This window comes from Bacillus rossius, chromosome 3 (genome assembly GCF_032445375.1).
Source record: "Bacillus rossius redtenbacheri isolate Brsri chromosome 3, Brsri_v3, whole genome shotgun sequence".
In the NCBI taxonomy this organism is placed as follows: domain Eukaryota; kingdom Metazoa; phylum Arthropoda; class Insecta; order Phasmatodea; family Bacillidae; genus Bacillus; species Bacillus rossius.
Window position 1 is genome coordinate 127,225,905 of NC_086332.1, and position 24,416 is coordinate 127,250,320.

The following is a 24,416-nucleotide window of genomic DNA, read 5'->3' on the forward strand; positions in this document are numbered from 1 at the left end:
TCATGTTTCCAATGAATACCCATGCAGCATCAATTCTTTCCTGTTTTGAAGTAACTCCTGACAAATCATCAGTCTGTAAAGCTACAAATTGTTTTTCCAGTTCATCTAAGGCCTCATCTCGTGATTCACAGCCATGCATAGGTAAAATACTAGGGAACAATTCAACAAAATATAGAAAATCGTGGAAGTGGGCACTTTCAATGTTCTCTATTTGAGCAACCCGAGCTCTACAAACATCACTTTTCAAGGGAAATTTATGGATGACATAATCACAAGCAGATACGAAGTACTTACGAACTGAACTAAAAAAAATTGTTCTCTCTTCTTCTGCAAGGGTATCAACAATCCTTCGTGTTGCACAACCTACTACAAGATCACAGTCAGATTTCTGATTCACCGTATCATGATAATTAACAACCAACAAATCAGTGCCTTTAATACTGATTACTTGTACAAATCTGAAATACAATTCTTTCAGAAAATCATGCAACGCTTTCTGCAAGATATGAACTTGAGGACTTGCAGTCTGCATTGTCAAGTTTAGCTGGTCAAACACAGGAATCACATTTAAGGCAAACAGACAGAATGCCTTATTCAGTGAAGAAGAAAGAAACATAAAAATATTTTCTTCTCTAGAAAGAATGCTGTTCTTGTTTTTTAACAAACTATGTGACTTATGCTCTTGTGTTGCCACTTTATTTCCACTAGTACCAGCACCACAATCTGCTTTCCTCTTACCCACATTCTCACTGGTTCTGTCTACCTTATCGTCACAGTTAGCATCTTTCGCTTTTGGAATTCTGTACGATACTAGTGAATTTTGACACTTGGGAAGACTTACTTCTTTATTGAAAAAACTCTGAAGTGGTTCCCACTGTTCAATAACCCTTCCTAAGCTTCTACCTAAGGACAGCCATCTTGTGCATACATGCTTAAGAATTTTCCTAGCTTCTGTGTCATACAGCTCTTGAAATTTTTGCAACCTTTCCTTCCTTTTAGAACTCTTCTCTAGGTAGTAATATATGTCTATGATTAGTTCATCTAGTTTTACAAGAAAATTTGATGATGCCTTCTCAGCAGCTAAATTGATCAAGTGACAAATGCAGCCAACTGAAATTAAATTTTTCTGTTTTGTTTTCAATACAGCAACTACACCATTTTTCGAACCCACCATCACAGCAGCATTATCTGAACAGAATGAAATGCAGTTGCAAAATGGGACTTCTAAACGACCAAGTTGTCAACAATAATTCACCAATATTTTTTCCAGTAGAATCCCCATGTAGTGATGGAACAGAAAGCAGGGAGGTGATTATCAACTGGCTCTTGGGATCAAAATAAGTCACTACAATAGGGTATAATTTTGAAAACATTCTACAATGGTAGATGTGACATCTACAGCAATTTCATTTACAATGGCAGCTGTTTTAGTACGTCCACAGCTGTACTGTTTAGCCACATCAGATTTTGGGAACATTTTCCTAAATAGGGGACCGGCATGATCTGCCACACTAAAAGCAATGTTATGTTCGATTAAAAATCCAGTGAAGAAACATTCTGCTCTAATACCATCATTTTCAATTGAGCTTGTGTTACCAAAGTAACCACTAATTTTTTTGTTTTCCTCATGGCATTTCCAATTCTTGACATGTTTTGCACTCTTAATATGATTACTAATGTCACTTTTTCCCCCGTGACAAATAGTTATGTCACAACGACATGTACTACAAAATGCAAATTTATCACCTTTATCCGATTTCAATATAAATGGAAACTGCTCGGTATATGCCGACCTGAATACTTGCACGTATTGTTTCTGTTTCTCGCACATATTTAGGACTATCTAGACAAATTTGAAATATTTATTTTAGCCGCAACATTATTAAAATATTTCTATGCACTTCAAATACTTAGTAGTCCACGTTCAAGTTCACTTTACAAACACCGCAGTACCTTCACGCTACATTTTTCACCACATAGGAACGAAATAAAACATACTGGCGAAGCGGCAGCAAAAGTTTGAGTTTTCGCGGTTATTTATAATGTATTATCTTATGGCTGCTAAAAGATGCCACAATAGCTGAAATGCAGGAAGTTATACGAAAAGTTATTTTGCTAGAAAGGAAACCTATTTTAAAATTAGCGCAAACATATACCTAACCAAGAAATAAAGTATGATGCAACTTATTTACTTACCAAAATCGTAAATTTCTTTGTATCGCTTGGACGAAAACCCATTCTCATGCTTTCCCGCCACACAGGTTATATTTTTAAAAACTAGTATAATACATATGCACGTGCCATCAAAACAACACCGAAACAATAATACTTTGAGGCTAGCTTCAACAACTTTGCAGCAACAGCGGAGCGAATCACACAACGCCGTCACGTGAAGCCCGCCGTGAAGACAATAACAAACTAATAACGTCACGCTCCTATAACTATGGTATTTACGCTCGGGATTGAATAAGATATCACCTAACTATGGCACACCATGTAACATTGTTGTTACGTATTATCGTACAAGTACAACATTTACGTGACACTTTTACAGAACCAACAGCAGGGCGTTCGACCGCAATTTTATGAATTTTAAAATCCGGACGTCGGCCGAGAGAAAAATCATAAGATTTGGAGCGTTCCCGTAAAATCGTAAGATACAAAATTTTCCGTAAAAATTACGGGAAAATCGTAAGGGTTGGCAGGTCTGAAATAATAATAAATATTAATATAATTATGAAGGCATCATATGCTGGAGGCAGCCATCTTGAATTACATCACTTCCGGCAGCCATATTGGATTCTATCATTTTGTTTTCTAGAACTTTCCACCATTTTTAATCCACCATTTTTTTTCTAAAACACCTCTTTTAATCGAGCGCCTCCACTCCTGTGCATTGCACTTTTCGTTACAATGCCATTATCATCGAACACCCGACTATTATGCGTTACACTTTTCGTTATGTTCTCCGTCTTAAAATTATACTTATTATCAAAATATACAATAAAAATAATAATTAAACAGGCATCACTTTCTGGTGGCAGCCCTCTTGTTTAGTAGAGTACACCATCTTGATTTCATCTGATGGATATCACCATTGAGTGTCGGTTTATAAAGTACGCTAATTATGTTAGGTCAAGTTTCTATTTCCTACCAGTGACATAGCTGTGAACTCTCACGAATTTGGCGTGAGGCTCACTTTTTGTAGGTATAAGTTACGCCCTCACGATTAAACATCCTTTCCTAAAATTTTTCGTATTTTTTTATACCTAATACATTTTCGTGTCAATATGTTGTAAAAGTATCGATACAATCTTATCGCACTATATTGGTCGGTGATATATTGAGATCGAATAACTTAGACCTGTTGCATTTGATCGTTAATGGTGGCCATGGTTGTTTATAGTTGTGTTGGTTATGTAGTGGATTAGCGTATATATTCTTTGTTTGTGTTTATGATGTCGCAGCAGTGTGAAGAAACACTATAAAACAACTTTCAACAAGTTATATGCAGAAGAGTTTCCGCACATCATATTGTCTTGTAAAGGTGAAAACTATGCGTCTTGTGTTGCGTGCTGTTATGATTTTTCACTCGCTCATGCTGGCAGAAACGACGTATTTAAACACTGCCAAACAAAACAAAAACATGTTCATAGCGTAAAGTGCATTGGTTCAAATAAGAAGCTGAATTATGTTTCTGTTATGTCTGAGAACCGTAAAATTTGTGCGGAATGTTTATTTACGTCCTTTATTGTGGAACACAATTTGCCAATAACTTGTGCTGATCACGCGGGTTCGTTGTTCAGGAAAATGTTCCCGGACAACGAAATTGAAGAAAGAAAAAAAAAACAGCTGCGCAAGTACGAAAACATCAGAAATGCAGAAATGGAAGAGGAAACTCATGCAACTAATGTTGAGATCTTGAAAAGTGAAGTATTTTAAGTGGCGACGGATGGAAGCAATCTGGGTGATGCAAAACTGTATCCTATCGTGGTTACTTTCTACAACAAAGTGACATATTGACACACATAGAAGTGGCAGATATGAACTCTATTCGTACTGCTTCTTTCTGCAGTCTAAGGTTCTTTGTTAAAGTTTCCCAGCATTGTGGTTGAAGAATGAATACCAAGATGTGAATTCAGAAGTAGACTTATTGGAAACAGTTTTGCTCTTTTCAGGTGCAAGAGATTCCAGAAGAGGTGGCAAAACAGAGCAGAATGGATAAGAAGTGGTCATTGGTTAGACAAATAAAAAATCCAGACAATACTTTAAAACATGGCAGACTTTCCAGGGCAATGTTTGCCGTTTTCTATATCCCACAAAGCAATGCAGAGAGTGAATGGATTTATTCACAAATTAAGAAAACAAGAACCCAATTCAGAGCATTAACGTGCGATGCAACTCTAGAAATACTGGTCAAAGTGAAATCATCACAGGGAAGACTTTGTTATGAACATAATTTTGATGCAAATTTTTTAAAGAAGGCTAAATCTTCAACATGCATGTCATTGTTGAAGTGAAAATTATCTGCATTTAATTTGTAGGCCCATACATGTGCTGAAATACTAATGCATCCTCAATTTCCAATTTCATAATCAAAATAATATTACATTATTTTAGTACATAAGGTTTCCTCTAACAAACTACAAATGTAAATTAGTTAAAATAACATTATTTTGTGCGCAGACCTACGTGTGAAATGTGAAGGTTTCCATTTATGATCTAATGTAGGTAAGTTGTTTGCATTTGTTCCTATTCATTGTTGGGAACAGTTTTAAGTGATTGACGTGAAATATGCATTTATACACTTCAGTGCCTATAATATATTATGTTGTTAGATATATTTAAGCGTTTTCACGACACCACAGAAAAAATTCACAAATTAGTGTTGTTATGAACCTAATAGACAAAAAAATCCATAAAAACATCAGTCATTTTGTATATGATTGTGGTTGTGACTAACATTTTTTCATAAAGACATAACATATAATATTTATATGTGTAGTCTGATATATATGTTATATATCAAATTAATCGTCTTATCATTGCGCATTCAAGGGCTAAAGTAAAGTCATAACTTCTCTTCCATCAAATATAATTTAAATATTTACTTCATGTTACACTGTTCGGGTCCAGAAATATTTTCAGAGTCCTCACTCACAAAAAAGGAATCTCTTCTAAGCTTGATCGTGTTTACATATTCGTATGTAAAAGCTGCACGAAATCAGATATTTTTAATGTTTGTGTATATATTCACTTTTTATTCTTCTCCAATTCAATGTTTGCGTATTAGTTTTTAACAAGCTGCATGACAGCAGATATTTTAAATGTTTGCATATACATCCATTTCCGGAATGTTTTTTAATGAAAGTTAAAAACACATGCATCCTTAATCGTGCACGATGATACTATGCTACTAACAAATATGATGTTGATTCATATTTGTAGAGTATTAGATGTGTTCCTTCTCCACAAGAGAGGTTATATCCAGCCCATAACATGTTATGTTTTAACTTGATTTCTGATCGCTATATTGTATATGATGCCGTTACAACACTTACGCCAGCCTTTGCGAGATGCACTTTACGTCACATGAAAATAATACATTTTTAAAAGTCGTGACAGAAATTCGAAGTAAATAACATATGAAAAATATTTAAAACTTTTTAATTAAAAAACAAACATACCTGCATACCATCCTCTCCCCTCGCTACACAACGCCATTCAAGTGGCACTACCTTAAAAGTGGACACCACTTTTAATTTCATTTCTTACTATGTGATAGTTCTAATTAATTGAATTAGTTTTTTTACTAAATGTTATACAATAAATGCTATCGTAATTCAGAGACGTTTGTTAACTGGAAAACCAGATCTGGACAGCTGAAATATCTGGCTGAATAGTTTCACAAACATATTTCCCAATTATATAATTTTCATCAGCATCTTTGCTTGATCAATTCTTGATTACAGTTGGAATATCATTTATTAAATATTAAAGAGTAGTAGAGATAAACCAATACTTTGCGGAACACCGAATACCACGAAAGTGCATTTGAAAATTTTACTTAAAAGCATCTATTTGTAATATAATTAATATATACATACATACACACACATACACAAACCACGTATTACTTGACAAGGCCTAAAAATGATGATTTTTCAATCGTAAGATTGTGTTGGAAAGTATCAAACGCTTTGCTCATGTTGAAATAAATAGAATATTTAAATTATATTTGGTACACATCTTATTATATATTATATATATATATAAGTGTGTGTGTTAAAGACGAACTTCCTGGTAAAAAAAAGATGGGGTTTTTCAGAAATAATATTTTTTTGGAATAAAATTCATGTGCCTATAGATTTTTTCTCGAAAAATTCTAAAATATACTACATAACAAAGAATTGGTCAATATTTTGTGACTAAAATTTAACTTTCAAAAATACTTCAAGAAAATATATACCATTAAATTGTTGAAAACACACCATCGGTATACAACCATTATTTAAATGAAGTGGTAGCTGGAATATCGTAGAAAATTATGGAACAGCTTACTATTGCCTGAATCCAAGTCTGAAATATTAGAATCTTTAATAAATACATACAAATTAAAAATATTAATGAAAAGAAGACACATCTTGGATTAAAGTGAAAAATTAACTAATGTAATCAGCTGTGAAAAAGAAATAAAGAATATTGCTGCCACACCCGTGTGGCATTTTCAGTTTGCTTGTGACTACCCATGGAAAAGGGGAGGGGGGGACTGCAGTAGGTTATTTTATCGAACACTAAAAAATATACATATTGTAAATACATCTTTCCGGTATTCCATATTTTCAAGTAAATCAGTCTGGTAATTAGTTATAAATAATTTTCAATATGAAACCCCGAACCAATTGGTGAAAAGGCGAAGTGTGAATTTTAGTGCCTGTACGCAAAGCATTTGGTAGTTTAAAAATTAATATTATAAATATTATGTCTGAAATAAATATAAAAAAAGTATTATATGCAAACTATTTACATAATGGTTGTGTTTATAAACATTGAAGAAAGAGTTATGATGGAAACAAAATATATAAATTAAAAATAATATTGAACTGTAATCTAAATGCTTTATTAGTTTTAGAGAAATGAAAGTGGTAGTTTTAGTGGAGAAGCCCTGGGTTAAGTTTGACAGTTGACCTCCCTGCGTTTGTGATGTCAGTGTTCTTTCAGCGAAATAATGTTTTTATTTGCCAAAATATTTACTGAAATAAAAATTCTGGAATGTTGAAGTAGATTTTTTTTACATCAATTGGCCTAGCTTGAATGAACAAGAAACCTATAAATTTTTCACTACGTTTGAGCACTGTAGCCTCTTGCTATGTTTGCATGTCTTCTGTGTTCCACGGTAATCCGCAGCGGGGCACCCGAGTTTCCGTTCTACTGTTGGTTCCAGCTCAAGGTCGTGTCTTTTGTGAAGAATGTCGTTACGAGGAAGGGGAATGGAATCCCTTGCGTCACAGGGGAACGGTGTGGTTGATGTCGTTTTAAGGGAGGGAGGGAGATGGAGACTACATTGTTTCCTTTATGAATTGTATTCATTCATACATTTTGTCCTTTCAAAAACTTTAAAAACTAGTTAAACCACCTTAAAACCTACTACCTCGAATCAGTTATTATAGGTAAGTAGATAGGAAAGACCGATTGAAGCGCAGGCGCAGGAGCCAGGAGCCGACTGCCATCTTGGATGACGTCATCTAATCCATGCTAATCTATGCCAATCCGTATGCCAATCTATGCCAATCCGTATGCCAATCTATGCTAATCCATATGCCAATCTATGCTAATCCGTATGCCGATCTATGCTAATCCATCCGCAATTTTGTATTTCTAGTAATTTCCAACTAGTATCGTGACGTCACCATTGCACTTTTCGTCACGGCCGCCATCTTGGATTCGAATTTTTTTTTCGATCTTCAACTTTTCTAAATTCGATGTAAACATCAGCCGCCATCTTGTGTCGTCTGCTAGTGACCGCCATCTTGTTTCCGTCTGCTGGAGGCCACCATCTTGTGACGTCATATAGTTCTGGAGCACATGGCCTCCAAAATAAAATCTATGAACTGGAACAGTTACTTTTTGTCTACGGAATCGATGTCGCTTTGATCTCTGAAACGTTTCTAAAACCACATATGCGAGCGTACATATGCGGTTACACAATATACAGAACAGACCACCCCGCACTCCGCGGCGGCGGTGCAGCCATACTAATTAAACACGGAATTCACCACCACCCGATAACTATAAATGTACTACAACACATTGAGGCCACCAGCATAAACGTCCGTAATAATAATTCACATGTTTGCATGTCTGCGGTATACAAGACGCCACAAGACCCACTCACACCACAGGACCTCAATAAATTAATGGAAGTCGAGGATCAATTTTTTATAGCAGGGGACTTAAACAGCAAACACACTGACTGGGGCTGCACACAAACAAACGCCAACGGTAACATTCTACACGGCCACGCGGCAGCAGGAAACTACATTATTCTTGCGCCTGACTCCCCGACATGCTATCCAGTAAGTGGTGGCACTCCAGAAATTTTAAGACATAGCCCTAACAAACATACCAAACGCTCAGCTAAATACAGAAACCTTAGATGAAATAAACTACGATCACTTAAATAATAACCTAAAAATCACAGATTGGGACGGGTTTAAGGAAGAACTAATAGACACCCTGAATCAGCCCCCCGAAATCAATTCACCTGAGGAAATAAATCCACAAGTAAAACTATTCACAGACACAGTAAAAAAAAAATGCCATAAAAAACACTCCCGCTTTGAAACAAAAAGGCAGTTCACTAGAACACACTACCCCGATCTGGATTATCACATTTCTCTTAGGCGGCAAGCCGGAAACAGAGCACAATGACTCCGCACACCAGAAGCCAACAAACGAATACAACAGACTAAATAATCTCGTACAGCGCCAATTAAAACAGGAAAAAATAAATCAATTCGGAAACTTAATAAACGAAGTAGCCACCAAGTCGCAGGAAATGTGGAAACTATCTCGCAGGCTCCGCGGTAACAAAAATTGTATTTCAACTCCAGCTATTATAACAGCCACCGGGGCTAAATACACTGCAGAGGACAAGGCAAACGCAGTAGCAGACCTACTGGAGAAACAATTCTCCCCGAACAGACGTAAATGACAGAAATTTCACTTTTACAACAACACAGGCGGTAAATAACTTTCTACAAACAGGCAGGCAGTCTGTCCCTGAACCCATAACGTTAAGGGAACTTTTAAAGCTAATTAAAGCCAGTCCGAACAACAAATCAGGCGGCACGGACGCAATAAATTACGAAACACTTAAAAAACTTCCTCTAGAGGCACTTGCATATTTACTGGCGATATTCAACGCTATCCTAACACATAAAACATATCCTGACTCCTGGAAACTAGCAAAAATAATCACGATACCCAAACCAGGGAAAAACCCAGTAATTCCAGAAAACAGGCGACCTATAAGTCTCCTAAACAGTATGAGTAAAATTTTTGAAAAAGCCTTACTCTCGCGCCTTCAAACACACGCAGAGGAACACGACGTGATTCCAGACATTCAGTTTGGTTTTAGGAAAGGTCACTCAACAATCCACCCCTTAAAATCGTTGAAGATGCTACCGACGGATTTAATAACCCATCTAAAGCCTACACAGTAATGACAATGCTCGACACAGAAAAAGCATTCGACAAAGTATGGATTCCGGGTCTTATTCAAAAATTAATAAACTTCAATTTTCCAGACACATATATATACCTAATGGCCCACTATCTATGGCGTCGTAACTTTTATGTTGCTCTGGACGAGGCTAAATCGACTACTCGCGAACTTACAGCTGGAGTGCCACAGGGCTCCCCACTCTCTCCTTTCTTCTATAATATTTACACAGCCGACATACCGCACGAAAACGCCTACGTACAGATGTATGCGGACGATACAGTCATAATTAAAACAATCTGGTAACCTAAAATATGCCATGGTATGCGTACAAAGGCAGCTAACTGCACTTGAGCAATACTACACTCGGTGGCGAATTAAAATTAATGCAGCTAAATCAACCACGCTTGTAATATCAAAACGTAGAGGCAGACCAGACAGGGAGCTAGAAATTTTTCATCAACCCATTCCTAATGTTACACAGGCAAAATATCTAGGACTCACGCTAGACAGGACATTACTATGGGGAAAACACATCGCTCGAGCAACAAACATTGCAACAGGATCCTTAAGAAGCCTGTACCCAATGTTAAAAGCACATAATTTACCACGCAGGAAAAAACTCCAACTTTACACCCAAATTGTACGCCCGCAGTTGCTATATGGATGCGAGGTCTAGGGCTATGCTGCAAATCACCATATAAATCGGCTACAAGTTAAACAGAATAATTTCCTAAGGGCCATTTTAGATTGCAATAGATTTACGAGTAACGAAACTATTCACAACGCACTTAAAATTCCGTACATCCGCGAAATAATATCAAAGAATAATAATAAAATGTATCTAGATTTACCACAGCACGAAAACGCACTGATAAATTCAATAGCGATTTACGACCCGTCCGAGCAACGTAAACATAAAAAGCCTCGTTTAAATTAAAACGATAAATATTAAAAACGAAAGCGACATGGATTCAGTTTTTAAAAGAACTTCAATAACTTTAAAATAACATATAATAGCTCTCCGAACACCTCGTGCGGGGGCCTGCGGGCCCCCGGCCAATCACGGGCCTAGAAGCTCTCTGATTGGTCGGGGCGCTGAGAGCCTCCAAACAAAACTGTTTTTTCCGCCCGACCCCAAGGCAGTCGCACTCCAGCTCCGGGCGTGTTCACACCGCGCAGAGCCTACAGTTTAAAGTTTAAAGTTTACACGGCCTATACAATTCAAAATGGTCCGAAGCACGCAGGTGTATGTACAACCCCCTCGGGTTCACTGCCTGTGTTGTTTAGGGCTGACTCCCTATGCCTGAAGGGCGAGACCCGCCTGGCAGGCTTCACCTCCAGTGCCGGCCGCGTTTCGGAAAGGCATGGGATTTTGAATTAACAAAGCTAGTTCCGTAAATCTATCATCACCTAATAAATATTTATTGTCCTTCCCCGGGGTACGTAACATTTTACAGCCACACCACTACAAAACGCGCGACAATCCACACACACGTCGTAGCACCTTGTCAAGGCAGAATCATGCAGGTGAACTGGTAGAGAGAGCTGCCCCAGCCCTCGCTGGGGATCCGGGCCGAGAGGCATGCATGCCTGTCAGGGCAGGGCTCTGGGGGCATGTACAGTAGATTTAAGTCTAGATTTAATTTAAAAAAAAATAATAAAATATAAAATAATAAAATGACATTATATATTAAAAATAATAATATAAAAAATAAAAAATAATAAAAAAACTGGACGAGGGCATCTCTCTGCTCGAACAATAATAGTAGGTATATATAGTTCATATGGTGGCAGGGGAGGAGGGAGGGTGATTCAGGGATTATGTCACTTCCTTCGACCATGCACAAACGAAAGAGTGTCCCGTTACGTTCATCAGCCATGTACGCACGAAAAAATGTCCCGTTACAGTAGTAGGAAATAGCCGATTCTGGGACAGGCGCAGGATCCAGGATCCGACCTTGACCTTTGACCTTGAACCCTGAACTTTGACCTTGAACCGAGTCCTTGACCTTGAACTTTGACCCTGACATTGAAATTCGACCCTTGACCTTTAACTATGACCTTGAACCTTGACCTTAACCTTTGACCTTGACCTTTAACTTTGACCTTGAAATTTAACCCTAACATTGAAATTCGACCCTGACCTTTAGCCTTGCGACCCTCGATGTTGCCAACCTGATGACGTCATCTAATCCGTATGCTAATCCATATGCTAACCTAACCTAACCTAACCTAACCCATGCCAATCTATGCTAATCCATGCCAATCTATTCCAAACAGTATGCCAATCTATGCTAATCTGTATGCCAATCTATGCTAATTCGTATGCCAATCTATGCTAATCTGCATGCCAATCTATGCTAATTCGTATGCCAATATATGCTAATCTGTATGCCAATCTATGCTAATCCATATGCCAATCTATGCTAATCCATATGTTAATCCATGCTAATCCATTCGCCATTTTGTATTTCTAGAAATTTCCACCAACTTCGAATCGTGACGTCACCGTTGCACTTTTCGACACGGCCGCCATCTTGGATTCGAATTTTTTTTTCGAACTTCAACTTTTCGAAATTTGATGTAAACATCAGCCGTCATCTTTTGCCTTCCTTAATGCATACCTAAGGCGCCACATTTGAAATTAAAATTATTATACAGCCGCCATCTTTAATTCCAGCACAGACTACCAGATGGCGCTAAATTCAAAAATTAGTTGCCAGAGGCGCCACCATCTTGGTTCTCAAGTTGGCTGGTAGATGTCGCTAGTATCGCGCGCCAAATTCAAAAAATTGTTGTGAGAGGCGCCGCCATCTTGGTTCTCAAGTTGGCTGGTAGATGGCGCCACCGTCGCCATATTTTAGTTCAAATAATCGATACCAGATGACGCCACTGTCACCATCTTTAGTTCCTAGTGTTGCTACCAGTGTGTGCCACCGCCGCCATCTTTAATTCTTAAAGTTACCGCCGGAGCGCACCACCGTCACCATCTTTAATTCTTAAAGTTACTGCCGGATGGCGCCAAGTGTTATGTAGTCAGTCGAGACAAGTCGGGAACGAGTCGAGACAAGTCTAGACAGTCGAGACAAGTCGGGGGGGGACAAGACGAGACAAGTCGGTAGCCTGTATTCACCAAGTTCTCCGTTGCCGCCATCTTTAATTCATAAAGTCGCTACCAGATGGTGCCACTGTCGGCCATATTTAATTCAAGGCATTGTCACCGGATGATGCCAAGTTTGAATTTAAAAACCTACAAGTGTTATGCAATGTGTAACCAGTCGAGACAAGTCGAGATAAGTTTGGAACATGAAGCCATATTCTAAACTACGTTTATTATATATATGTATGCCTTTATATGTTTAGGTTTGATGATAGAGTAATGCAAGGGAATGGCTTTTCATTTATATTTGCGACAAACAAACCATCCATCCGATTACATTATTCCAAGTGGCCATATTGGATGATGACATCACCGTTGCAATTTCCGTTACGGCCGCCATCTTTAAATATATTATACAAATTTAATGAAAAAAATTTTCAAATTTATAAAAAAACAAACTTTTACGACACAGAGCTCGGAGTCCTCGGTTCGAACCTGGTGAGGGCAAAAAAAATTGCGACCGATCCTTCCCTCGTGGTGGCTGCAGGCAGACTGACTCCCACCACTTTTTTTTTTCAAAGTATATATAACGTCATCTAGTATGACGCCATGTCCGCCATCTTGTCTTCGATGCTGGAAGCCATCATCATTGTATCGTCAGCGAGAGTACGCTGACACCATGTTAGTTTAGTTCTTATCCGGTAGAGTGCAGTAATCATTTATTACTGTGACACCAGCCATCTTGAAATTTGGCCGCCATCTTGAAAATCCGTAATTATTTAGCTAGGAATTCAGGAAAAAGTTCAAAATTCATTAAATAAATCACTCATTAATTTACATATTGATTCGATCCCCTCCTGTCCTCGGTTCGATACCCGATCGATGTAATAATGTTTAATTTAATGTAAAAAATAATAATTAAAATAAACCATGTCCAACATTCGTAAATAGACTCTAAATCCTCTAAGACCATCATCCTATCAGACATCAAGACCACCATATTGGAAATGCGTAATTTTAATGCTAGAGATCCGGGAAAAAGTTCAAAATTCATTAAATCATTTTGTAATCTATATACTGATTGATTAGATCGACTTAGGTCCTTGGTTCGATCCCAGGCCGATACAAAACAACTTTAATATTTTAATAAAGTACCACTAAAGTGTCAGGTTTGAGAAAATAAAAAACCGCAAGTTCTTTTAAAAAAACTTTTATTACATAAATTATAGACTACCACAAGTACAAAAAACACACAGACAAATTACCAAAGTTTCGTGGATCTCTCGATTCAAACAGTCTTCTTACTAAACGGACTAAGTCCTTTACATGACTTTAAATGTATATTCAGTTTATCAGCTCGACATATTGGTACACCACAATTTGCACACAAAGTCGAATTATCGACTTCATTAAAGGACAGTGATACATTTCGTGTCGTTGTGCACTTCGAATATTTGCCAATGTTTTGTTACAAAATATACAGCTTGATTCCGATGAATGTACAGCCAGTCTATCACAATTCCTTAGGTGCCGTTTTAATCTTCCATATTGTACAAACTTGCTTAAACACCTGTTGCACTGATATTTAATGCGTTAAGAGTTATTACTACAATTGTGTATTACATAATCCTGTAATTTCAAGTTTTTGATCTTCTCACAGTACGTGCAGTCGGGTGATGGAACACCACTGGTTGCTTCTTCCTTCATCAATGCCACTGGAACTGTTGACAACCATTGTAACACTGCTGACATGTTAACTTCTGAAGCCGTTGAGGTCTGCTCTGCGGAAGATGTTGCACGCGTCGAAATCTCCTGCTGTGCTGAGAGCAGGTGTAGCTGTAGACGTCTTTGTCATCGTGCTCTGCACTGATGATGGTAGACCTTTCGATCCAGGTTGGTGTAGATAGCGGTAATGATGCCATCGAGTTCTCAAGAATAGCTAGATACAGGTCTATTATGTTATACAAGTCTAACTATCCGATCTGTTCATCACAGCAGCCAGAGACGGACTGAAGTCCTTATCACCAGAATCTCACTTATACAGTCTCATCAGCTGGTACAACACATGAGTCAAAACAATAACCAGGTTCATTATACTCGCACTTTACTTTCTCGGAGCATTTTTTATAATGAAGATGTAAGCTATCAAGACGTGAAATTAGTTTTTTGCACTTATTGCACTGAAATTGTATTCTTTTAACATTATTAGAACAACTGCTTCTTTCATGTCTGCGAGCATTTGAGGTGATAGTAAATGATGCGTCACAGTATTTGCACTGACGCAATGTACGCTCTTCATTAGTTGAAGAATCCATTGCTGATGATGAAACTTCAGCTGATGGTGGAACAGCACATATCGAAGTCTCCTCCAGTGTTGTCAGAGGCGTTGGCAACGGGATCTGCTCCAACATCGTCCGCGCTGAGGTCATGGTTCCCGTAGTCGATGGTACATCCTCCATCGAGTTCGACGTTAAAGTCGGTAAAGATGCCATCGAAATCTCAAGAACAGCTAATTAACACGACTCATGCACCAGAAGAAACAAACTAGGCGATCCTTACACCACCGACGTCAGTAACAAACTGAGCATCCTGCTGTCTAGGACTCGCTTATATACATGCACCGTATGGAATAATACGCTAGTCAAATCAAGAACCATCAACAATAATACTAGAGTCAAAACAACATTAAAAATAGAAGGACCATCAACGAAAAGGCAGCACAATCAAAAAAAAAAAGCAGCACATTTGTAAACACCATCAACAAAAAGGAAGCACATTTTGGAAACACCATCAACGTAAAGGCAGCACATTATGGAAGCACAATCAAAAAAGAGAGCACATTTGGAAGCACCATCAACAAAAAGGAAGCACATTTTGGAAGCACCATCAAAAAGGCAGCACATTTTGGAAGCACAATCAATAAAGAGAGCACATTTGGAAGCACCATCAACAAAAAGGAAGCACACTTTGGAAGCACCATCAACATAAAGGCAGCACATTTTGGAAGCACAATCAATAAAGGCAACACATTTGGAAGCACCATCAACAAAAAGGAAGCACATTTTGGAAGCACCATCAAAAAGGCAGCACATTTTGGAAGCACAATCAATAAAGGCAGCACATTCGGAAGCACCATCAACAAAAAGGAAGCACATTTTGGAAGCACCTTCAAAAAGGCAGCACATTTTGGAAGCACCATCATAAAGGCAGCACATTTTGGAAGCACAATCAAAAAAGGCAGCACATTTGGAAGCACCATCAACAAAAGAAGGAAGCACATTTTGGAAGCACCATCAGAAAGGCAACACATTTGGTAACACAAGTTACGAGAACTAAGTCGTAGTTAGAAATCAGAATGCAAGAAATAAAAACATTAAATGTTTACTTTTAATATTTAATTTATTTCTTAAGAATATACAAATAGAAGTAAAATAAGCCATTATTGTATGTAGCCAGCTTTCCTCAGTTATTCGAGTATGAAGGATATTTCTTTTATGCACGAATAGTTTCCTGCACAAAGCGATGCCATGTAGAAGTCTTAGCCGGTCAACCAATAAGTTTGGATCTTTTCACGATGTGTAATCAATCTCTTCTACCAACATCTCACTTGCTTGTTTATTATAAATACTTTTAACATCACAATCGTCCCAGTGGTCATAATAAACGTTATCAGATTTATTTATTAAAACACATCGTTTCCATCGTTTCGGTCTCAGGACACCGTTACATTCTTCGATCTTGTCAGCTTTAGGTGCTTCATCAAAGTCTATGCTTTTGTCAACAGCCTCAGAGTCACTGTAACAATCACAGTAGAAGACATCCTCTTCACCCAGATTACCATATGAATTCGATATCGATGATGTCGAAGTGCCATTATCGTCTTCATGCTTCCTTTTTAGGAGTCCATCATTTTTACAAAGTAAGAAAGATCTACTTGAATTCGGCTGGAATGTATTCTCACTTTTCACGTTAAGGATTCTTCCATTGTCTTCATTCTTCCATAAATCATCATCGTCCTTCAATTTAAGTTCTTCGTCGAGATCGGAAGAGCCACGAACATAATCTCTCTCAAGACAAGGAAAATTATTGTCGTAATGCAGATCACTATTCCTTAGTCTAGTAGATCCATCGTTGTACTCTGGCTTGTACGCAGGCTTAATATTACAAGTTCTGCCATGTCTTTTTAAGCTCTCTCTCCGCGTAAACGACTTGTTACATCGAACGCAACTTATCATATTGTGTAGTGGATTTTTAACACAGTCATTCTTCTGGTGTTGTCTTCAATTCTTTCTCAAGATAAATTCTTTGCTGCAAAACTTACACCTGTGTCCTTTCGATACAGCGACAGACACCGAATCAAGATTCATATTAGTAACTGTGACTAATGTTAGATACAAACAGACAGTTTTCCAAATGGAACCATTACTTAAATATAATTTTTTTAAATATTTCTTAAGCGAGAGTTAAGTTATCTCATGCAAAGGTACTTGTTGTAAATAGTTGTGCTTTTCAACAAAAGATGACACCACGTATTGCTTGCAGGTAAATAATATTTCTTTCTTTCATGCGGGATGCAGGATTCTCACTAACGATCGCAATAGAGGGATGGCATCGCTAGACTCCAAGGAGAAGGTAGTTTGTTCTTCCAATTAGTGTTTCTCAGATTTCTCAGGGTATATATTATTATTTACTGAATAATGATTTTTTTTTAAATTCCACCTAATAAAAATAAAATAGAAGCACTCAGAGAAAAAAATCAGGGATGAAGTCGTTTATAAACATCATAAATTACCAATTTTTTTTAAAAAAGTCCAAATTTAATCCTACTTAAGCAAAGAGTTCACAAGCCCGCTTGTGCTAGAACTCTTTGCTTAAGCAGAGTTCACAAGCGGGCTTGTGCTAGAACTCTCATGTCTGATAGGATGATGGTCGTAGAGGATTTAGAGTCTCTTTACGAATGTTGGACATGGTTTATTTAAATTATTATTTTTTACATAAAATTAAACATTATTACATCGATCGGGTATCGAACCGAGGACAGGAGCGGATCGAATCAATATGTAAATTAATGAGTGATTTATTTAATGAATTTTGAACTTTTTCCTGAATTCCTAGCTAAATAATTACGATTTTCAAGATGGCAGCCAAATTTCAAGATGGCTGGTGTCACAGTAATAACTGATTACTGCACTCTAGCGGATAAGAACTAAACTAACATGGCATCAGCGTACTCTCGCTGACGATACAATGATGATGGCTTCCAGCATCGAAGACAAGATGGCGGACATGGCGTCATACTAGATGACGTTATATATACTTTGAAAAAAAAAGTGGTGGGAGTCAGTCTGCCTGCAGCCACCACGAGGGAAGGATCGGTCGCCATTTTTTTTGCCCTCACCAGGTTCGAACCGAGGACTCCGAGCTCTGTGTCGTAAAAGTTTTTTTTTTTATAAATTTTAAAATTTTTTTCATTAAACTCGTATAATATATTTAAAGATGGCGGCCGTAACGGAAATTGCAACGGTGATGTCATCATCCAATATGACCACTTGGAATAATGTAATCGGATGGATGGTTTGTTTGTCGCAAATATAAATGAAAAGCCATTCCCTTGCATTACTCTATCATCAAACCTAAACATATAAAGGCATACATATATATAATAAACGTAGTTTAGAATATGGCTTCATGTTCCAAACTTATCTCGACTTGTCTCGACTGGTTACACATTGCATAACACTTGTAGGTTTTTAAATTCAAACTTGGCATCATCCGGCGACAATGCCTTGAATTAAATATGGCCGACAGTGGCGCCATCTGGTAGCGACTTTATGAATTAAAGATGGCGGCAACGGAGAACTTGGTGAATACAGGCTACCGACTTGTCTCGTCTTGTCCCCCCCCGACTTGTCTCGACTGTCTAGACTTGTCTCGACTCGTTCCCGACTTGTCTCGACTGTCTAGACTTGTCTCGACTCGTTCCCGACTTGTCTCGACTGACTACATAACACTTGGCGCCATCCGGCAGTAACTTTAAGAATTAAAGATGGTTTCGGTGGTGCGCTCCGGCAGTTACTTTAAGAATTAAAGATGGCGGCGGTGGCACACTCTGGTAGCAACACTAGGAACTAAAGATGGTGACGGTGGCGTCATCTGGTATCGATTATATGAACTAAAATATGGCGACGGTGGCGCCATCTACCAGCCAACTTGAGAACCAAGATGGTGGCGCCTCTGACAATTTTTTGAATTTGTCGCGCGATACTAGCGACATCTACCAGCCAACTTGAGAACCAATATGGCGGCGCCTCTGGCAACTAATTCTTGAATTTGGCGCGCGATACTAGCGACATCTACCAGCCAACTTGAGAACCAAGATGGCGGCGCCTCTGGCAACTAATTTTTGAATTAAGCGCCATCTGGTAGTCTGTGCTGGAATTAAAGATGGTGGCTGTATAATAATTTTAATTTCAAATGTGGCGCCTTAGGTATGCATTAAGGAAGGCAAAAGATGGCGGCTGATGTTTACATCAAATTTCCAAAAGTTGAAGTTCGAAAAAAAATTCGAATCCAAGATGGCGGCCGTGACGAAAAGTGCAACGGTGACGTCACGATTCGAAGTTGGTGGAAATTTCTAGAAATACAAAATGGCGGATGGATTAGCATGGATTAACATATGGATTAGCATAGATTGGCATATGGATTTGCATAGATTGGCATACAGATTAGCATAGATTGGCATACGAATTAGCATAGATTGGCATACAGATTAGCATAGATTGGCATACTGTTTGGAATAGATTGGCATGGATTAGCATAGATTGGCATGGGTTAGGTTAGGTTAGCATAGATTAGCATATGGATTAGGTTAGGTTAGCATATGGATTAGCATACGGATTAGATGACGTCATCAGGTTGGCAACATCGAGGGTCGCAAGGCTAAAGGTCAGGGTCGAATTTTGAATGTCGGTCAAATTTCAAGGTCAAGGGTCAAGGTCAAGGTTTAAGGTCATTTTTCAAGGTCATAGTTAAAGGTCAAGGGTCTAATTTCAATGTCAGGGCCAAAGTTCAAGGACTCGGTTCAAGGTCAAGGTTCAGGGTCAAGGTCAAGGTCGGATCCTGGATCCTGCGCCTGTCCCAGAATCGGCTATTTCCTACTACTGTAACGGGACATTTTTTCGTGCGTACATGGCTGATGAACGTAACGGGACACTTTTTCGTGTGTGCATGGTCGAAGGAAGTGACATAATCCCCGAATCACCTTCCCTCCTCCCCTGCCACCATATGAACTAATAATAGAATAGGACGACCTTCATTTTCTATTTTCACTTTCTATTTTCAGGTGTAGAAGACAACAGCCTGGGGGCTAGCTACAGCAATACTGGTTTAGCCTAACTTTGACCGAACTATATTGGAACGCAATAGTTCGGTCCCTAAGGCGGCCAGAAGTGTACTAACCTATGTATTTTCTTTTCTCGTTCACCAACACGACCACTCGATGATTTGCCTGCGCGAGTGTCGGTCTGGACTACCTATTACATGCACATATGGTCTAACTACCCATGCATGTTCTGTGTTCCTAGGGGTTCGGAGGAGCGGCTCGCACAGCTTTACAGTACACGCCACACCCGAGTTTAACTAGGTCACTTGCAATTATAGCACACTATCAAGCCTTTATTGCACACCAACATGACACTACATCACGCCAGTTAGCCGATCTAGCTGGTGGGGAGCATCTCTCCCCCGCCGAATTAGGTACACGTAATTTATATAGCATTACACAACCTACCAGCGCACACACAGGCCCGTGTGCCAAACTTATCCCACAAGACACGCGCCCCGCCCGTTGATCCAAGTGATTTTACAAAAGTGTGGGGTGCACCTGATTTACAATGCACTAAGCGAGTTATAGAAACTTCGGTTTCTGGTCTCGCACACACTAATTGCCCCGGATGGCAATATGATGGATCGGCGGCAGCCCCTACTCAGTCGCACCTGTGTTTTCGTACCATGTGCATCTCTGCCTGAGGACGGGAGCAGATAGCAGTTCCCGAAACGTCGCTTGTTTCTGTTTTAGAAAACTGTTGTGTTTGTTTCGTCTTTTCGTTTTGTCGTGTTTTTGTCACGTTTTGACTGTTGTGATGAATTTTTTTGGGTTCAATATTTTTTGTGTTATCATTTGTGGGTTTTTTTTAGTTTATTTTCTGTTTTTGGAAAACTATTATGTTTGTTTCGTATTTTCGTTTTTCTGTGTTTTTGTCTCGTTTCAACAGTTGTGCCAAATTTTTGGGTTGGGTATTTTTGTGCTGTCATCATTTGTGGGGTTTTTTCGTTCTGCTAGTCCATTTTTCTTTGTATGTTGACCATATTCCTGTTGTAGAGTATTGTGTGGTGTTTATATCCTGACACCAGCAATTTTTTGCTTAATTTGTGTTTTTGTCATCTGTGGTTTTTTGTAGTTTTCTTCTACAGGCATACATGTTCTTAGCAATGGTGTATGTCCAAAAGCTTACATCAAGTCAGGTAGTTACCTACCCACTTCAAATCTAACTCAACACATACCTATGAATAACAAACAATGATAAAAATATTTTTTTTAGTTCCCCTAAGTAAAATGAAATTAAAAATATTAGACTACTTAAAAGTCAATCAAATTATTGCTATAATATAATGTAGTTACAATTATTGTTATTTTTGGAGTTGGTGTCAGCCGAGGTAGGCACATGGTTATTGGCACGCGCGACTTGAGGCGAGAGGCGAGAGGCCGGAGGCCGGAGGCCGGTGGCGAGAGGCGGGAGGCGGGAGGCGCGAGGCGGGATGGCGGGAGGCGGGAGGCGGGATGGCGGGAGGGGGGAAGCGGGAGGCGGGAGGGGGGAGGCGGGAGGGGGGAGGCGGGAGGCGGGAGGGGGGAGGCGGGATGGCGGGAGGCGCGAGGCGGGAGGCGGGATGGCGGGAGGGGGGAAGCGGGAGGCGGGAGGCGGGATGGCGGGAGGGGGGAAGCGGGAGGCGGGAGGGGGGAGGCGGGAGGCGGGAGGGGGGAGGCGCGAGGCGGGATGGCGGGAGGCGCGAGGCGGGAGGCGGGATGGCGGGAGGGGGGAAGCGGGAGGGGGGAGGCGGGAGGCGGGAGGGGGGAGGCGGGAGGCGCGAGGCGCGAGGCGGGAGGCGGGAGGGGGGAGGCGGGAGGCGCGAGGCGGGATGGCGGGAGGCGCGAGGCGGGAGGCGCGAGGCGGGAGGCGGGATGGCGGGAGGGGGGAAGCGGGGAAGCGGGAGGCGGGAGGCGGGAGGGGGGAGGCGGGAGGCGGGAGGCGGGAGGCGGGAGACGGGAGACGGGAGGCGGGAGACGGGAGACGGGAGGGGGGAGGCGGGAGGCGCGAGGCGGGAGGCGGGATGGCGGGAGGGGGGAAGCGGGAGGCGGGAGGGGGGAGGCGGGAGGCGCGAGGCGCGAGGCGGGAGGCGCGAGGCGGGATGGCGGGAGGCGCGAGGCGCGAGGCGGGAGGCGGGATGGCGCGAGGCGGGAGGCGGGATGGCGGGAGGGGGGAAGCGGGAGGCGGGAGGCGGGAGGCGGGAGGCGGGAGACGGGAGACGGGAGACGGGAGGCGGGAGACGGGAGACGGGAGGCGGGAGGCGGGAGACGGGAGGCGGGAGGCGGGAGACGGGAGACGGGAGGCGGGAGGCGGGAGACGGGAGACGGGAGGCGGGAGGCGGGAGGCGGGAGGCGGGAGGCGCGAGGCGGGAGGCGGGATGGCGGGAGGGGGGAAGCGGGAGGCGGGAGGCGGGAGGGGGGAGGCGGGAGGGGGCACGCCGGACACGCGCCGCGCCAGTCAAGAGAAACAAGCGATCCGAGTCACTTGATTACGAACCGTTTCAGATTCTTTTCTCGTTCTATATCCACACCGACCTTCTTACACTAATTCCTTGTCTTTAATGTTGGCTATATTTTCGTATCACCGTTTGCTACATTATGTCTCAGCATAGTGTCGTATTAAAGTTCGTTTGTTTAGTTTAATTAGGTATTGGTATTTATGTCGTTTCAAGGTCGCAGATATTGTAACATTATACAGTTGTATAAAAGCTAATTTGTAAATAGGTTTAATTAGGTATTGGTATTCTGTCACAGCACTCACAGTATATTGTCGTTCGCATAAAAGTTATTTTGTAAAAAAAATATTATTTCTTAAAGTATTCTCGTATTATTATTGCTAAGTATATTGTAGTGTTTCCTTGGCTGACACCGACTCCAAAAATAACAATAATTGTAACTACATTATATTATCGTAATAATGACTTTAAGCAGTATTAAATTTTTCATTTTATTTTATCTAGGAGAACTCTAAAAAAATATTTTGATCATTGTTATTCATATGTATGTATTGAGTTAGACTTTAAGTGGGTAGGTACCTACCTACCTACCTGCTTGCGTGGTAAATACATAGATCGTACCTACATATTGATGAGTAGAAAAAGTAAGTTGATTATTAAGTAGTAGAAGAATATGCATTTTTTTTTACTTTTTGGTGCATATTAATTTCTTTTGGTATTTTTTTTAGTCCGTGTTTTTTTTGTTATTTTTACTTTTATTTTTAGAGAATCTGAAGTACACTAACTAATTTGTCTGAATATGGGTGGACCTACTAAACGTGCTGCTCATATGAGACAGCGCCGTTTAAATGAAACGTTCGAAGTCAGGGAGAAACGCCTATCTCAACAGAGGAAATCGACCTCGATGACAATTCCAAAAGAGACTTGCGAAGAGCGCAAAACTAGACTTTCGAAAATGCGGCTTTACATGAAAAAAGTTTTGAACAGGGAAAATATCAATAATCGATCTTGGTAAAAGAAAACTTTGCAAAAGGGCAAATATATGTTGCACTAAGTCGCGTCAAAAGTTCGGAAGGCATAGCTTTATCAGAATTAGACGACAAAAATTATTAAATAGACCACACGACGATATATCGTTGACGGAAATAACGGGACTACGAAATCCGTCTTCCGACAATGAAGGTCACACATAATACACCTTAAGTAATGCAATTAGAACACTTGCGTTATGCTGCAATGCAGCAACGAACGTAAGCGCATTGCAATTTGATTACAGACAGTTAGAAATTCTGCCACAGATTGCACCCATACTGTAAGCCGTTAAGAGTGAGCGTTAGTTAAATTTTTTGCAGCAGATTGGAATGAAATTTTGTCAAAAGTTTTATTTATCTACTGTTGCTGTCTGGACGTAGTTTCGAAATTTTTCATTACATTTTAATTGAGATATTAAACCTTAAGTTTTAATAATTTAAAGCAGTTTTATACAGAATTTTAAAAAGACTCGTGTCTGATGCGTTAACTATATAAGCATGTAACCTTCTTGTATACTAAAAAAAATTTCGTTTTAATAGGGGGCAGTGCACTGTTACCTGCCTTTTTCTGACCACTGAACCATGGAAGTGCAGAGTATATCAGTGCTGTCGTTTAAGTTCCCTGTGCCAGTCGAAAGAAACTTGCATCAACAGCTTCTATGTTCAAAGATGTAATTAGTAATCATATTTATTCTTTAACATTAATTTTTAATAACGTTACCGTATTTTTTCCCTGTTC

At 40.0% G+C, this 24,416-nt stretch overlaps 2 protein-coding genes across 2 annotated transcripts in view; one reads left to right on the forward strand and one right to left on the reverse strand.

Moving 5' to 3' along the window:
• LOC134531232 (C-terminal-binding protein) overlaps positions 1 to 24,416 on the reverse strand; it is a 445,126-nt gene that overhangs the window by 261,933 nt on the left and 158,777 nt on the right. The window lies entirely within an intron of this gene.
• Positions 22,023 to 22,679, forward strand: LOC134531375 (uncharacterized). The gene has a single exon (XM_063367077.1). It carries the CDS (start codon positions 22,023 to 22,025, stop codon positions 22,677 to 22,679), a length of 657 nt encoding a protein of 218 aa, XP_063223147.1.